Source organism: Halichoeres trimaculatus, unplaced genomic scaffold (genome assembly GCF_033239565.1).
Source record: "Halichoeres trimaculatus isolate MK-OKI-2021-1 unplaced genomic scaffold, fHalTri1.1 fHalTri1_scaffold_3, whole genome shotgun sequence".
Classification (NCBI taxonomy): domain Eukaryota; kingdom Metazoa; phylum Chordata; class Actinopteri; order Labriformes; family Labridae; genus Halichoeres; species Halichoeres trimaculatus.
Window position 1 is genome coordinate 5,923,193 of NW_027437181.1, and position 16,032 is coordinate 5,939,224.

The window sequence follows — 16,032 nt, forward strand, 5'->3', positions numbered from 1 at the left end:
TAAAGAGCTTTAAATAGAGCAGGAGGCCGGCTCAGGTGAGGAGAGTGAAAACACTTTCTCTGTCCAGGAAGTATTTAAAGAGAGCTGTAGGATGTTTCTGGAAGGCAGTCTTTCAGGAACATTACGTAAAAATCTTCAAAGGTTAACTTTGGTTGTTTTAATGCCTTTATTTAGAGGTGAAGTTCGGGGATACTGTCTCATAACTCACCCGTTGTGTATCAGCGCTCTGAAGTCCTGACTGGACTTGACGTCTATGAGGAAGATCGCCATCATCAGGTAGAAACAAGACGTGCCGAAGCAGACTCTGTAGACGGCTGAGTACCCCACCAGCATCTCACAGTGGCCCCCACCGTGCGCCTGGTCGCACACCACGTTAAGGAAAGGCACCTGGAAGAAACCAAAACACACAAATCGTTTCATACATAGCTTCTGAAGTCCCCTTAAAGTGAAGGAAAAGTTGGCACACTGTTCATTTCTTCCTCTTAATAAAACTGAATATGATTCAAATATGTGTGTTATGTAGGAATTTGGCCTTTAAGGAAAAGGTTTGGTTTTCCTGAAGTGGGGGCTGAATGGTTCAACAAGGTGCAGAGCTGGAGCTGATCAGTGCGCTACAGGAAGGGGAACAGAAACATGTTTGTTTTTTAAATTAAAGGTTTGTTGGCAAAGTGATGCACTGGAAGTTCTCTCAATAAGACGGACTGTTACATATTTTTGTAATAATTGACCTAACTTAGCATTTTATCCAGTCTTATGATGTGTTCTTGTTAAGTCCCAGGGTTGATGTGTGATTTTCTGGCAGATAGACGGATAGCTTCTGTCTCTAGCTTGTGTCTGAGGTCTCTTTGCTTTGACCTTGTGTAAACTTTCACCCAGTCTCCTAGCTCCATGCTCTGATTCAACAGTCACACACTTTGGTAGCACATCTCACTGAAACCTGACACCAGCTGTGGGCAGGAGTAGCAACGATTGTTACAAAATTGTATTGCTCCCGGATATTGGGGCTCATTATTTTGGGACCAGCGCTGTAAACCTGTGACCAGAATAAATGCTAAACTGAGAAATGGATCCTCTTTTTGTGATCTTTGGGGAACTGAGTAGATTTTATTACAGTATGCTTTCTTCAACGTCAATGTTTGGGTCAGAGTCTATTAAAAGAAGTAAATTGTGATAAGGTTTCACCACTAAAAACTGAGCTCCCGCTCTGCTCTTGTTTGGTTTCTCGATAAAACTGACTCTTTGTTTTTACTTTTACTTTCTTACTGCTTCATGAAACCCCATTTTTCACATGTATGTATAGACTTTGTTTATTTGTATCTGAAACTTTGCACTCATGTCCCCTGACTTATCCTGAGTTTCTGATCTGATCCCCTGTGGGTGCACTGCAAAAAAATGAAATCTTATCAAGTGTTTATGTCTTATTTTCAGTAGAAAATGTCTTTTTAGACTTAATATGAGCCACATTCACCTGACTTTTTCAGAAACATGTCTGGTTTCAAGTTATTTGAAGACAAAAATGAGGTCTGAATTGCCTGTAGCAAGTAAAAAAATCTGCTAATGGAACAAGAAAAAAGTTACTTCTAAAAGGACATTATTCTAGTTTCAAGCAATTTTTTTCCTGTTCTACTGGCAGACTTTTTTATGGCAGACATTTTTCTGGACTTATGAAGTGAATGTGGCTCATACTGAGTGTAATAAGATAATTTTTACCTAAAACAAGACAAAAACACTGGGTAAGATTTCTTTTTTTCTTTTCTTTTTTTTTTTTTTTTTTTTTTTGCAGTGTAACACCCAGTCTCCTGTCAGAACTTCATTTTTTTTAACTTTTTTTATTTAACCTTTATTCAACCAGGTTGGTCCCATTGAGATTTGAAACCTCTTTTTCAAGTGAGACCTGGCTAAGACAGGCAGCAGAAAACACATAAAGTTACAGACAAGAACCACAAAAAGAGACAAAGTACAGTCAATAAAACACAAGATAATAGATTAAAATCAGGTTCCAGGAAACAACTGTTCAAACAACAAAACTAAAACGCTGGTATCTTATAGAATCAGCCACGATGTTTTTCATTTTAGATTTAAAAGCACTTAAAGACACCAGCTACTTGAGCCTTAAGTTTGTAAACACCAAGAGTTTGGATTGCAAGAAGGGCTCAGAGGAGAAAAACAAAATCTTAAGACTGCAAACCCAAAAGATCCTGAGAGTGAAGAAAATGTAAGTTTAAATTTAGATTTATTATGTAATTAATCATGAAATATTTCATCCTGAATTTTGCTGGGTCAATCTTCACAACTCCTCCTGTAGAAATACGGACTAACCCTTTAAGGATTTGAGGAATCATTGACCAGGAGACATCCTTCAGTTGGCTAAGCTTTGTACATGTTTGGATGAGACCTTTCTTTCATTATGTAACATTCATGATCACATTTTGCATCAGGAGTTAATATGGGGGACATTTAAATTAAACAAAGCACAGATCACCTCTGGTTTTCAGCTTTGCATCATTGTCTGAAGCTGTTTTTTTTTGGCCTGTGTCTGTGCTGGGGTTTCTTTACACCATGACCTCTTTGCAAAATGACTCCTCAAAGGTTTTCAATCAGATATCACCTGATAGTTTTAGTTATGCTCTATATCAGGTGGTTGTTTACTTCTTTGGTGTCATGCACTTTGAGACTGAGCTCCACTCACGTTTTCCCTGACGAGCTCAGAGACGGTCTGGGACAGCATGAGGCAGGAGACGGCGCAGCTCATGATGTGGAACAACGTGTACATGACCCGCGTGCTGGTGGAGGATTTGACCGGAGGACAGAAGGCACAGCAGAGCGAGCAGGGAGCCGGTCCACAGCAACAGCAGATCTGAGGAGGAGGAGGAAGAAGAGGGACGAAGAGACGAAAAGGAGGATCAGTGTAAAACCAACCAAACTCTAAAACACCAAAACTCATCAGAGGAAACATGAGCAGATAAACACACACATTGAAACAGAAAAAAGAAGGATTATTATTACCAGGGGGGGATATAAACACTGAGGTCAGGATGATTCAACCCAACAAAAAGCAAACTTTATGGGAACACAAGAGAGATTAAAGATTATATAACCAGTCTAATCTCAAGAAACAGAGAGTTTTAATCTTAAACTCCATGAAACAGCTTCACTGCTCAGAATTACATCATCATGATAAGTTATTTTACATGCATTGATTTACTTTCTCATCATTTAAACAATCTTTAGGTGATGTTTTTCTTTGTGTTTCCCTGGGCTTCCTCTTTTATATCTCTTCCTTGCAGATTGTATCCATTATTTGAGGACTTGGGGCGTAATCCATGAATAAAAATCCAACACAGCAGGTAGGCAAGCTGGCATTTTCAAAGGGTTAAACAAATAAATAAATATTCTTTTTTAGGACCTCCTAATACTTGTATGCCAGGCTCATATGAATCTGATTGTATGCAAATGTAGAATTTATCTGCCTTTATTTGACTCTGCATTTGCTGTTTACCTCCAAAATTTATATTAGACTGAAACAAAGCTCTGTTAAGGGGTATAAATAAAGCGATGGTCTTTGTTCTGTGTTGCAGATCATGTTAGGCCTGAGTAGATTTAAAGTTTGATATGCCCCTAAATAAAATATCTTCTGAATTTACAACCTATTATAGCATAAAATCCAGTTTTTTTTTTTTCTCATAGGAGTGTTGTTGTGCACAGCTACAGTGAATTCTAAAGATTCCTAAAAACGACCTCACGTTGGTAGCACCTAGACTTTAGAGGGTAACTTTAGAAAAAAAAATGAAAAAAAGGTTTGACTGATACCTTTTAGTGACCAGTTTCAATTGGTTTAACAGTCAGAGGAGCCAGTTTTATCAGATTAAATTTTTATTTCTTAGGGACAATCCTTAAATAATCAGATGAGACATCTTTGTGATATGTTACAAATGTAATATTTGTGAGATTTGTCATGAAATGAAGCAGAAGCAGAGGATTCTGGTTGGGGATGGGTACCGAATTAGGTACTTTTATAGGTACTGACCAAATTCTGTCAAAAGTACCACGTACCAATTTACATAAAACCAAAAGGTACCATGTTTAGGTACCTAAATGCATCCTTGTCACTGTGAGGGAGTGGAAGAGTAGGTGATTTTCCCTGGTGGACATGAATATAGCATTGTAAGGTTATTCACTGAAGAATAAATATGTTAGGTTGAATTTTTTTATATTTTATCGTTAAACAAATTGATATTTCTTTTATCACATAAACACAAAAAAGTAAAAAGTAAAAATTGGTATGGCTGAGTACCAGTACCGATTGCCAGGCACCGGGCATCGATACCAAATCTTTTCAAAAGTGAAAAGTACTCATCTATAATTCTGGTACAACTTCACCTACTTTAAAGGTGAACAGAGAGAAAAAAGACATCAACTCCAGCAACACACTGCAAAAAACTGAAATATATCAAGTTTTTTTTGTCTTATCTTCAGTAGAAAATGTCTTTTAAGACTCAATATGAGCCACTTTCACCTGACCAGTCCAGAAAAATGTCTTGTTTCAAGTAATTTAAAGACAAAAATTAGATCTGAATTGCTTGTAACAAGAAAAAAAATGTTGCCAATGGAACAAGAAAAAAGTAACTTGTATCAGTTTCAAGCAACTTTTCTTGAAACAAGACATTTTTCTGGACTGATAAATTGAATGTGGCTCACACTAAGTATAATAAGACAATTTTTACTTAAAAAAGGCCAAAAACAGTTGATAAGATTTCATTTTATTGCAGTGCATCTGTTGTAAAGAGAACTCACATGACCCTCAATCAGGGTCATAGTTGACATGTTGCAGATAATATTTAAGTATGGTGAGTTTAGAAAAAGAAAAGAGAGTTTTAAAAAGTCAGAAACATCCACTCATATGCATCTGTTTTCATGTTAGCCAATGGGGCTACTGCACAAGTGGGTTGGGCTTATGGACATATGGCTTCAGACCAGTTATTGAGGTGTTTTTATAAAATGAGGCAAAAATACTTTAAAATGCCTTAAAACAAGTTGCTGGTTCAACCTAGAGGTCAGCTCACGCGCAACTCTAACCTGCAGCCCCTCTCCTGCAAGTCACAGCTTCCTGCTCTTTCCTGCCTTCACTGAATGGAGACACAAAAAGCCACCAAAAAGAAAGAAAGAAAGAAAGAAAGAAAGAAAGAAAGAAAGAAAGAAAGAAAGAAAGAAAGAAAGAAAGAAAGAAAGAAAGAGAGAAACTGTGGCTGGTCTGCTAAAGAATGTAGATCAAAGAACGGCTGCATTATGTTTCGGCTCTCAGACTCCACAGACCAGCACAACTGGAGCAGTTTGTGTCGCTGACTGTGAGCCAAGAGCCCAAACTCCAGCTGTCTGAAGACGTTTGGAGGTCAGAGCTCCAGACGACTTGACACAGACAGGCAGAGCTTGGCAGAGTTTGGCAGAGTTTGGCAGAGCATCAGCGAGCAGCAGATTAATCTAACGGTCCATCAGCATCTGGCTGGTTCTGATTCTGCCTGTGGAGGTCTGGATGTGAGCCCATCGCTGCTGATCCTGAACTCAATCTTAGGAGGAAAAACCTGCACGCACAGCAGCGTGAATGGGACTCTGCAGATCCCAGTCTGGATGGAGGTTTGTCTGCAGGATCAGGGACAGAACATGAGCTCTGTTTTTGTCACACCATTTTCAAAACGACGACGAAGAGATGACATGTGCAGCAGCTGAGAAATCTCCCGCTCTGCACCGTTTTTGTGAATGCTTTTGCAGTAAATCCAGAAACATTAATAATCCTCACGTGCATGTTATAATCTGATGGATAACGCAGGGTAGATTATCTGACAACTTCTTATTGAATGGACTGGAAAAACAGAGCTTCAGTCATCAGAGATAAAATGATTGGAGCCTGTGAGGGATGAGGGGAAATGAGTGCTGCAGGGACTCCTCATCACAACACTGTGTGATGATTAATCCTCCATCTATGGTGTGAATTCACTTTAACAATACAACCAAACTTCAGGGTTGACCTTAAATTTACTCAATTTGGATGTTTTTATGATTACTTCTTGCCCCTTTGAGCCTTTTGGTTGAGTTACTTCCTTATTGTCATCATCTACAAGTTAAAACCTCTCTGGTGATCTCTGTTTTACCTGTTGCTTTCAGTGACTTAAAAATTATGAATTTCCTATCATAGAAAAAGAAGTGTGCTGCAAAATCTGAAATCTGAGAAAGTGCTGATTTAAAAATATCTTATCAGACTTATTATAAGGTACATTTACCTGAAAAGTCAGGGTAAATGTCTTATTTCAAGATTTTTAAAGAATGAGATGATACCCAATTTGCTCAAAAAAATCCGTCAATGGAGTCAAAAAAAATGCATGTCAAGTTTTCTCACAGCAAAAAACTAAAGTATTATCAAGTGTTTGTGTCTTATTTTAAGTAAAAATTGTCTTGTTATACTTGAAAGAGCTACATTCAACTCATCAGTCCAGGAAAATGTCTTGTTTCAAGTTCTTCAAAGAGAAAAATTAGCTCTGAATTGCCTGTAACAAAATCTGTCGATGGAACAAGAAAAAAATGTTGGAAAATTTGCTTCAACTAGAAAAATGTCTTAAAACAAGTTACCTTTCTCTTGTTTCATTGGAAGATTTTTTATTATTATTATTTGTTACAAGCAATTCAGACCTCATTTTTGTCTTTAAATACCTTAAAACAAGACATTTTTTCTGGACTAACCAGGTAAATGTGGCTCATAAAAAGTCTAAACAGACATTTTCTACCGAAAATAAGCCAAAAACACTTGGTAAGATTACAGTTTTTGCTGTGCTGAAATAATTCTTGATACAAGACACTAAACAAAAACATGGACACCAAAGACTTATAGGCACATATTTAGTCACTTGTACGACTTTTATTAAAAATAACGCCCACTATTTATGATTTATTTGTTACAGTTATTTGTGGTGTGAAGACTTGCAAATGTTCCGCTTTTAGCTTAAACACTATTTCCTGTCTTTATATTCTTTTGAAATCATATTTGTAATTGAAATTGAAATTTATTTTTGGGTGTGTTCAACCTGCTTTTTCTTTATTTCATTTCTGAAAACATATCCATTAAAGCAGGGGCTCCCTACCTTATCCAACTCCGGCCTCACTTAAGTGTCAAAATTTTTGCAGCTCACCTCCGACCCTATAAATACAGAGGCCATGTTACGTCCTCAGGGCACTTTTTCATTAAAAATTGAACATAAAGGACTGAACTGAATGCTCCACTGCAGTCCTGCTGTGGTCCAGAGTTCCTTCCTCTCAGTTGCTTGTCACATATCTAATGTTCGAAGGAAAATCAAAAGTCTTTTTAAAAGTTACTAGGTTTTTACATTTAAAAGGTTATTCTGAATATTTTCATTTTCATATAATTGCACTCCCCCACACACAAAACCAAACTATTTAGATGGCGATAGTGGAAAAATCTCAGAAGCCTCTGTCCAACATTTACACTGACGGGATGAGAAGAAAAGCTCAGAGACTCCTGGCAAACAGCTCCCATCCTCTGTCCTGTCAGTTTGAGCCCTTGAAGTCTGGGTGGTGCTACAGAGTTCCTCTGTCCAAAGGTTTTTTTTTTTAATCTTATATACCAAACGCCACCGCCATCCTAAATACGAATAAGTGACCAAACCACAAAAATTACCTAAACTTTTTTAGTACTATGTTTTACTTATTTAAATAGATCTTGTTTTATCTCTGCTCTTATATAGTGTCTAATATATGTTTATTATGTATGACATTGGGCTGCTGGGCCAATATCAATTTTCCACTTTGGTGGACGGTAAAGAATTATCCTATTCTATTCTTTTTTATGGTCCACTTGCAATACCTTCACGGCCGACTAGGGAGGCGCTGCCCACAGGTTGGAAATCACTGCACTAAAATTTCTATACAATTATTTATCTGCTGTTCTCTGTAGGAAGAAGTATTTATCAGTGTTTTCCCAGAATAAAACTCTGTCTCTGCAGTGGAGGCTGCAACAAACCTCAGGTAGCAGGCATGATAGAGACTGAATACAGATATTAATAAATGAATTATAACTAGTAATAAAAACAAAGAAAGAAAAGAAACATCCTTTTGAGTAGACAAGCATCTACAAACTCTGTGACTCATCTAGAGAAATAAGAAGTCAGTATCCTGAAATATCTGTTTTAAATTGGTAAAACTTTTATCTGACTGCTTCATGTGCAGGCAGACAGGTATTTTCTGAGTGTCGCCTCAAAAGCCAGGTCTGTCCTCTGGCCTACTTCAGGGTTAATATGACAGGATTAATAAGAGGAGGGCTCAGATCTAATGCAGTGGGTCATATACAGCAGCATGCAGAGGCCAAACAGTGCCGTGTTTCGTCTGATGGGAGGGTGACTGGCCTAGATTCAACCAGTACAAACAAGATCTTAATGCAGGTTTGTGTAAGTGTTTAAAATAAACCTAACTCTTTTTATAAATCAAGGTTTATGACATCATGGTTAAAGTTTTTTCCAGAAACTTTTCCAGAACACAATTCAGCCAAGTTGTTTGTTTGAGGATGATTAGAGGATCTGAATCTTTCCACGTCTACAACGACATAATCTGAGAGTTAATCCTGACTCAACTCAGACACATGAACCAGTGAAAGTTTACATGTAGTCTTCATACAGTTGAGATTAATGGGATGGGGACTTTTCTTATTTGAAATGATAATGTATTGGTGTTCACCAGTACAATTTGCTGTACTTTTATGAGTGTTTAGGTGGTAATAAATATTAAGTAGTTTAATAATAGAATCTCATATGTTTTCCAATTTGGCGCATTTATTCTTCAATATATAGCCTTGCAATACTGTGTTCATGTCCAGCATGGAAAATCACCTACTCCTCCACTCCCTCACAGTCACGATTTTTTGTGAACTACTCGGTACTACAGATGGACTTTGGTTGGTACCTGAAAAAAGTACCCAACTCTGTACCCATTCCCAATTAAGACATATCTTCTTAATAAAATGAAAAAACCTTCCACTGCAGTGAGTTGAGACACTGTCTGCACCATACACTGTATAAAACATGGTTGTAGTCTCCCTTACGTCATCTGTTTCTTAAACGGAAATTGAAGCATATCGGCTATCACGGCTATACTGGCAGTAGCAAGGGCTTTGTGTTCAGTTATAGGATGCCCGTTGGTCACGTGACCTGAGCTGTGCCTCTGATTGGGTGAGTTTGCGATCTTAATATCCTCTGAACGGAGTTAGAAAAAAATTCCCACTCTGTATAGTGTGTGCCGAAAGTAAAATTAGCGACTCAGACAGGAGATGTTTTTTGAACCAGGCTGTAAATATTTTAATTTCTGCTTTGAAAACTGTTTTTTTTTTTGGCTTGGTGTGTATGTGACTTCCAGTACTTCTGGAGCCAGCCTCAAGTGGGCGCTCGAGAAACAGCAGATTTTAGCACTCAAGCATTGTCATCTACATTTGGACTGCTTCTTTTACAAAGCTAAAGCTCGGTTCATTTACAGAAACTCTATAACTCTTACAGCTGACATCTTTAAATGAAGGTATTTAGACCATAGGCTGTAAAAAAAACAGACGTCCCTTTGCTCGGCTCAAAGTGAGGTCTCCACAAAAACTTCTCCCCCTGGTGGCTGGCTGCAGTATAGGTCAAAAAATCCTTCTCTCCAGTCACTCCAGATGGGCTGTGGTCAAACTTTAAAAAATTAATACACCTGTTAGATATGTTTCTTGCGTCCGATTGTTGTGGTTAATTTAAGATATTATTTGGCTGCCTTGTATGCAAGTCCTCTTTTTTTCTGAAAAGTTTTGTTTTCATTAGTTTTATAAGGTTAAAAACAAGGCTTTATGTAACGTTTAACGATGATTGACAGCTGCCGTTCTTGTGTATTTTTTTCAGGGATTATAAAATATGTCGGGAGGTAGAGTCAGAAAGTGATTAGACTCTCGAAAGAAAAAAATATATATATTATTTTTGTTACTCAGCTCCACTCAGATTCTCCCAGAATTCCTCATCGTCTCTACTGTGCAGACCCTGGCTCCAAACTGCTACAATGGTGGCGCCTGAGACGCCGGTATTTTGGCTTCAAAACCGTACAATGGTAAATGGCGGAGCCACGCTGTTCACTCTATATACAGTCTATGAATATGATTTAAAAAAAATCCAGATCCTGATCCTGACACAAAAAAATCCTGACATGTTTTTTTCATTACACCTCCCAATGGAGAACCATTTCCTTGGTCAGAAGCAGAGTTTGCTGATGTTTACGCAGTACGTAACACTGCAGAAAACTGACCACTGATCATCTGGCATCAGAGACACCTGAGGGACAGGTGAGGATTGATTTCATCAGTCTGAGATGATGGAATAAGGACATTTGAGCATACTGAGACTGATTTTTACATAAATCACTCAAAGATAATAAGTTAATAAGTTACAGCACAGCATCTCTTCCTCTTATAAGGATCAGTTTTGATGACACTCTAACACTGAGTTCTTTTATTAGGACCGAGGCTCAGAGACGGTGAGCTTTTGTTTACTTCCTCTGCCCACGTCATGTTGCTGCTTTCATGAGGCCAAGTCTGGGGAAGTCACAGGATGAGGACGCCATCCTCCCTGTCACTCCAGCCCGTACTGCAGAAACCGATCAGAGCCTAGTGTATCTTCCTCCTCTGTGTCTTAGAGCTCAATGTTTGTCCAAAATCTATTTAAACACACCAGAGCGCCGCTCACTTGAACTGTCTGAACTGTTACTCAATTACCTCCGACACCCTCGCTGAAGCTTACTTTGACTCACCATCCTGCTGCCCCAAATACTCAGTAGAGCACCAAATGTGGATTAATCCACCGCTGAAAATAGTCCCCGACAAACTTTCTCCTGTTGAGTAACGTTTCTTTAAAACGAAGGATCTTATCTTTTCTGTGAATGGAAAAACTCGTAACACTTGTGTAAAGTTTGAGTCTTCAGGAGGATCTGGAGGTTTTCTTAGCTGAGTCAGGTCAGTAAAGTTAGAAAGTGCTCAGAGGTGATGTAACACATGGTTGTGAGGTATTTTTGTCAGTAGTCCACTCTATTTTCTGATTAACTTCTCTGACAGCTTTAACAAATGTAGACCAGACCTTTTTTTACTGATGTTGAGTCTGAGGGTTTGAGCAGAAAGACAATGTAGTTGGTTGTTTCACATTTTGACGTCTCACATTTATCCCCCTCAGTCTTTTGGTGACTTTTACTCAAGAGTAGATGCAAGTAAATAACTCAGTCAGTGCATATTTGGAATAACTCTCCCTTAATAAAAAGGAAAGACAGGACAAGAGAGTAAATTTGCTGAAGGTGATCAAGTCAGCAGCGTACAACATGTCAATGTGCTCGATGCAATTCAAGAACAACACCACAAGCATGACTCAGCACGTTGCAGACTAGGCCTCAGCTTCAGCGTCAGTATATAAAACAAGTGTCTAATGTTATCCAGATGATCCTGATGTTTGAGCGACTCCTCAAATTGTTCATTTGAAGTTTTTCTGTTGATATCTTGAAATCTAAATCATGGTCGTTGGAGCTGGAGTAAATTAATAATCACTTATTAACCGTTTAAAAATGTGTCAGTTCTGACTGTTTTCTATAACTGAATGTCAAAGAAGATGTCATCAACCATCAACTAAAGCCAAACTACCTGCAGGTACCAATAAAGTAACCTGACCTAATGCACACTACTGAGGTATTTTACACTTACAGCATCTGTCTTTTTACACTTCTTATTCACTTTTCTAAAACATTTTTGTGCCTTTCATCCCACTCCATCTATTTAAAACCTCATTTTACTCTGCAAATTGAGATTCAAACACACAAATTGTCCCTTTTTCCATTATCTGAGAATTTGGCCACCAAACAAATGTTAACTAATGAGCTGAATCTGAGTAATAAATATTTCTCAACAGAGAACTGACCTACTAAGGAAGTTAAACTCTTTTAATGTCTGTAACAAAGTGCTTTTTATCTTTTAGCAGTACTTTATTTAAAGTAATATAACTTTCTCTTTTATTTCCTGGTTCAACGGCTTGTGGGTAAAACATAGGAATAGTCTTTAAAGTATCCTTAAGGTCTGCACAAAATAATCGGTGTTCTGCAAAGAGACTTGAGTTTGTTGTGGTAGAGATACACTGCAAAAAACTGAAATCTTTAGAAGTGTTTTTGTCTTGTTTAAGTATAAATTGTCTTATTATGCCCAATATGAGGCACATTTAACCGATCAGTCTAGAAAACTGTCTTCTTCCAAGTTATTTAAAGACAAAATGAGGTCTGAATTGCTTGGAACAAGTGGAAAAAATTTGCCAGTGGAACAAGAAAAATTTGCTCTAAAATTTGCTTGACACTACAAAAATGTCTTGATACAAGTAACTTTTCTCTTGTTCCACTGGCAGATATTTTTTTTAACTTGCTACAAGCAATTTAGACCTCATTTTGTCTTTAAATATCTTGGAATAAGACATTTCTCCTGGACTGGTCAGGTGGATGTGGCTCATATTAAGACCAAAAAGACATTTTGTACTGAAAATAAGACAAGAACACTTGATAAGATTCCTTTTTTTTTTGCAGTGCAGGTTAAGGAGTAATTTCTCAATAAGACCACATTCTGTCCTCTGAGGTCACTTAGCTGTCCCCAGGTCGCTGCTTTATAGAGCCCCTCAGAAAAACAGCCTGTTACTGTAAAGCTTTCATTCCCTCTGCCATCAGGCTGAAAAACCTCTACGGTGGTCACTTAGCATCAATGTACTGACTCTTTATCAAGGTATTTACTGTTTATTGAATGTGTTTTTTTTTGTCTCTGGCATACTCTTGCCTGTTGCTAGTAAATGTGTGTCTGGTCTGGGTAGGCTGCTAAACTGGATGGTCCACTTGTGAATAAAGTTGTCTGGATCTAAATATTGCACTCATTTTAGAATAGTAGCACAACGTAAAACTGCTTTGTGTGCACTTAAAATGTCATTGGTATAATTTTATAACATGTAGTGAATTGACAGTGACAAGGGTCCGCATTTCCAAAACATTAACTTTTGAAGATAAATGAAAATAAATGATAAACTGTGTATGTTGTCATGTCTGCTCTGCCCTAAATGGTCAAAACACCAAAGTATTGATAAATTATGAAGGGCCAATGGGTTTGACATTTTCAGGGCTGACACTGGCGAGGGTAAGTGGTAGATCATGTGACCAAGGATGAACATTTGGAGCTGATATGCATTAAAAGTACACTTATAAACTAGAATTTTGACCAGTCATTCATAAAACTAAATGACTAAATCACTTTTTATCACAGATAAATATGTGCAACAGCAAATAAAGTGATATCTTATCTCTGCAAACTGCAAGGCTTTATCTATTCAACAGTCTCAGGAATCTGCAAAGTCAAGCTGCAGGATTCTAAGTTAAGTGAGAGTAACAGTTGTTGATCGCTGGAGTTCAGGTGAGTGAAAACAGATCCAGAGGCAGAGAAACTTTTATTGAACCAGATAATAATCCACTGAGATTAAGATCTCTTTAACGAGGGTGACCTCGCCATGGGGTCAGCAACACATCATGATGATAGTTGTTTAACTAAATTCATTTTCAGCAATTAGTCAAATAAAAGTCAAATTCAGACTTTTAGCTAAGTGTTGAATATATGCGGTTCTGATGTCAAAGTCTGATAAATAATTATAAATACTCTCTATGTGTGAGTCTTTTGAAGGCAGAAGGGATCCTACAATCAGAGTTTTTACAGAGTTTACATTTTGATTTTTTAAAGAAAAGATGTTTGATTTATGTTTTTTTAAACTTTTGAGTCTTTTATTTCTGAGAAGGATATTTTTTTTATTTTCAAGAGAGGAGATGTAGTATTTTTTCATACCTAGAAACCTGAATAATTTCTTCCAGTACAAGATCTCTCAAAAGAAAAGAAATGTCACACTACTTCAGCAGCATTTTAAATTATCTTTTCCCTCTTGAACTTGTTTAAAATGCACTAAAGTATTGAGGAATAATGAGAAAAATGCCTCTTTCTCTCACAGCCACGTCACCCTGACAGCCACTTTAACCTCCAGCTGCAGTGTCAGCCTCCAGCCGCTCCTCAGCTCTCACCTGATAGGCCACCATGTTAAGGAAGTAGTTGTAGACGCCGCTGCGGTTCATCCCCTGCGTGGCCGACATGGTGCCGTTACACTGCTTCTCCTCGGCCACCCTCACTCTGCATTTGGCCATGAACGTCCAGCTCGAACAGGTTCCCTCAGCGAGCCCTCAAAGATGGCATCCTCACATCCTCAGAGAGGCCAGAACACAAACTTCTCAACAGCTCAGTGAGGAAATGAAAACAGAAAGTAAAGCTCCACGGTCCTGCAGCTTGTCCCTGCACACTCCTTATGCTGGATTAGCAGTAAATCTAGTCCTGCTGGGATCCCCGCTGCAGCCCAGAGCCTCAGCATGAGCGCCACTTCTGCTGCTCCCCGTCCAGCCTCTCAGGGGGAGAAGTTGTTTTTCTGCCCATATCCTGCGTGCTTTGGCTCAGAGGCGGAGGTGGGTGCTGCCAGAAAAGAGGGAGAGGTGGTGAATGCCCGGTGCCCTCCCCCACTCTCTCCCCCCACTGGAGCTACCCGCTCAGATTAGGAAGAGAGACTGCGAGGGGAGGAGGAGGAGGATGACAGGGACCATGTGTCAGTCCCATCTGTCCCTCCCTTCCCCTCCCCCAGCAGCCGCACAACAGTTGAATGGGATTGGGCAACACTGGGGCTTAATCCAGACTTACAAAATTAAACAATTACCTCAAGTGACTTTCAGATGCTTGACATCTCACTGCCCCCACCCACAGACCCCCACCGCCTCCGTCAAGACCCCGTCCAGGCCTGAGTGTGTGAGAGTCACAGAAAGAGGCCACGTCTGTAATCCTGACGAGTTATCAGGTCTGCATTACGACCCAGAAACAGTGAAGTGGGACGGCCTGTGAGGGTGCATTAGTAAAAGTGCTCACAGATTAAGAATAACACGGGCGGCTGGGTTTTTGTGGCTTTAATGGGAGCACAAAGAGGGGAAACAAAATGATATTTTCACTTTAAAATGCACTTTTAGCTCAGCGTAATCATACAAGGTCGTCTAATGGAGCTCATGTTATCCTCTGGATTTAAACCCCCTGTGTCTGGAATAAAAACTGAAAGATTAAAGACTGGTTATCAAATTTAGATAGTCATACACACACCCTTATTTAGCTTTAATGCCTACACATTAACCTTTTTAAGTTTCCAACAACATCCATTTGTGTCAAAGTTACAGTTTGACACTTAAAGACACTATACAGAGTTTTTATCTGTGTTAAATTAGTGGCAACATCTTTTTTGGACAAACTAAACCAGAGCTGACCCAGGAAATGTGTTTCTAATGTATTTGTAACTTTGAATGCTTTTCTGTCGACTGTAGCGAGGAAACTGTGAGGGTTACAGTTTGATGTCTTGAACCCCTGGTGAGATGCAGGTGGAAAAGTCAATTACCTGCAAGTTGATTTATAGACAGGGGTGTTTCAAGGGTCTGAACTCACAGGGGCTCCTTTGCTATGCACACTTGATCTGGTTTTAGCCAGAAGAGTTGCATATGCGAGGTCAAGCCATTGACTGTATATAGTGGACAGCGTGGCTCTACCATTTACCATTGTACGGTTTTGAATCCAAAATGCCATCGTCACAGGCATCGCTATTGGCAGCTGTTGTGCAGCCAGAGTCTGTGCAGTAGAGACTGTGAGAGAATCTGAGTGGAGCCAGGTGACAAAAATAACATTTTTTTTTCTTTTGAGAGTCTAATCTCATTTTGGCTCTACCTCTTAACATATTTTTCAATCCCCCCAAAAAATACAAAACAATGGCAGCTGTCAATCATCGTCAAACGTGACGTGGAGCCTCATTTTTAACCTCTTACAACTAATGAAAACAATTTTTCAGAAAAAAAGAGGACTTAAACACAAGGCAGCCAAATGATATCTTCAAATCACTACAG

The 16,032-nt window shown here is 38.8% G+C and overlaps 1 protein-coding gene across 1 annotated transcript in view; it reads right to left on the reverse strand.

Moving 5' to 3' along the window:
* serinc4 (serine incorporator 4) overlaps nucleotides 1-16,032 on the reverse strand; it is a 38,453-nt gene that overhangs the window by 16,819 nt on the left and 5,602 nt on the right. Inside the window, exons 2-4 of the mRNA XM_074665958.1 lie at nucleotides 14,137-14,575; nucleotides 2,690-2,857; nucleotides 209-387 (exon numbers count right to left, since the gene is read on the reverse strand). Of these exons, the coding sequence (XP_074522059.1) occupies nucleotides 209-387; nucleotides 2,690-2,857; nucleotides 14,137-14,256 (467 nt within the window). The 5' untranslated portion in view covers nucleotides 14,257-14,575. The remainder of the gene's footprint in view (nucleotides 1-208; nucleotides 388-2,689; nucleotides 2,858-14,136; nucleotides 14,576-16,032) is intronic.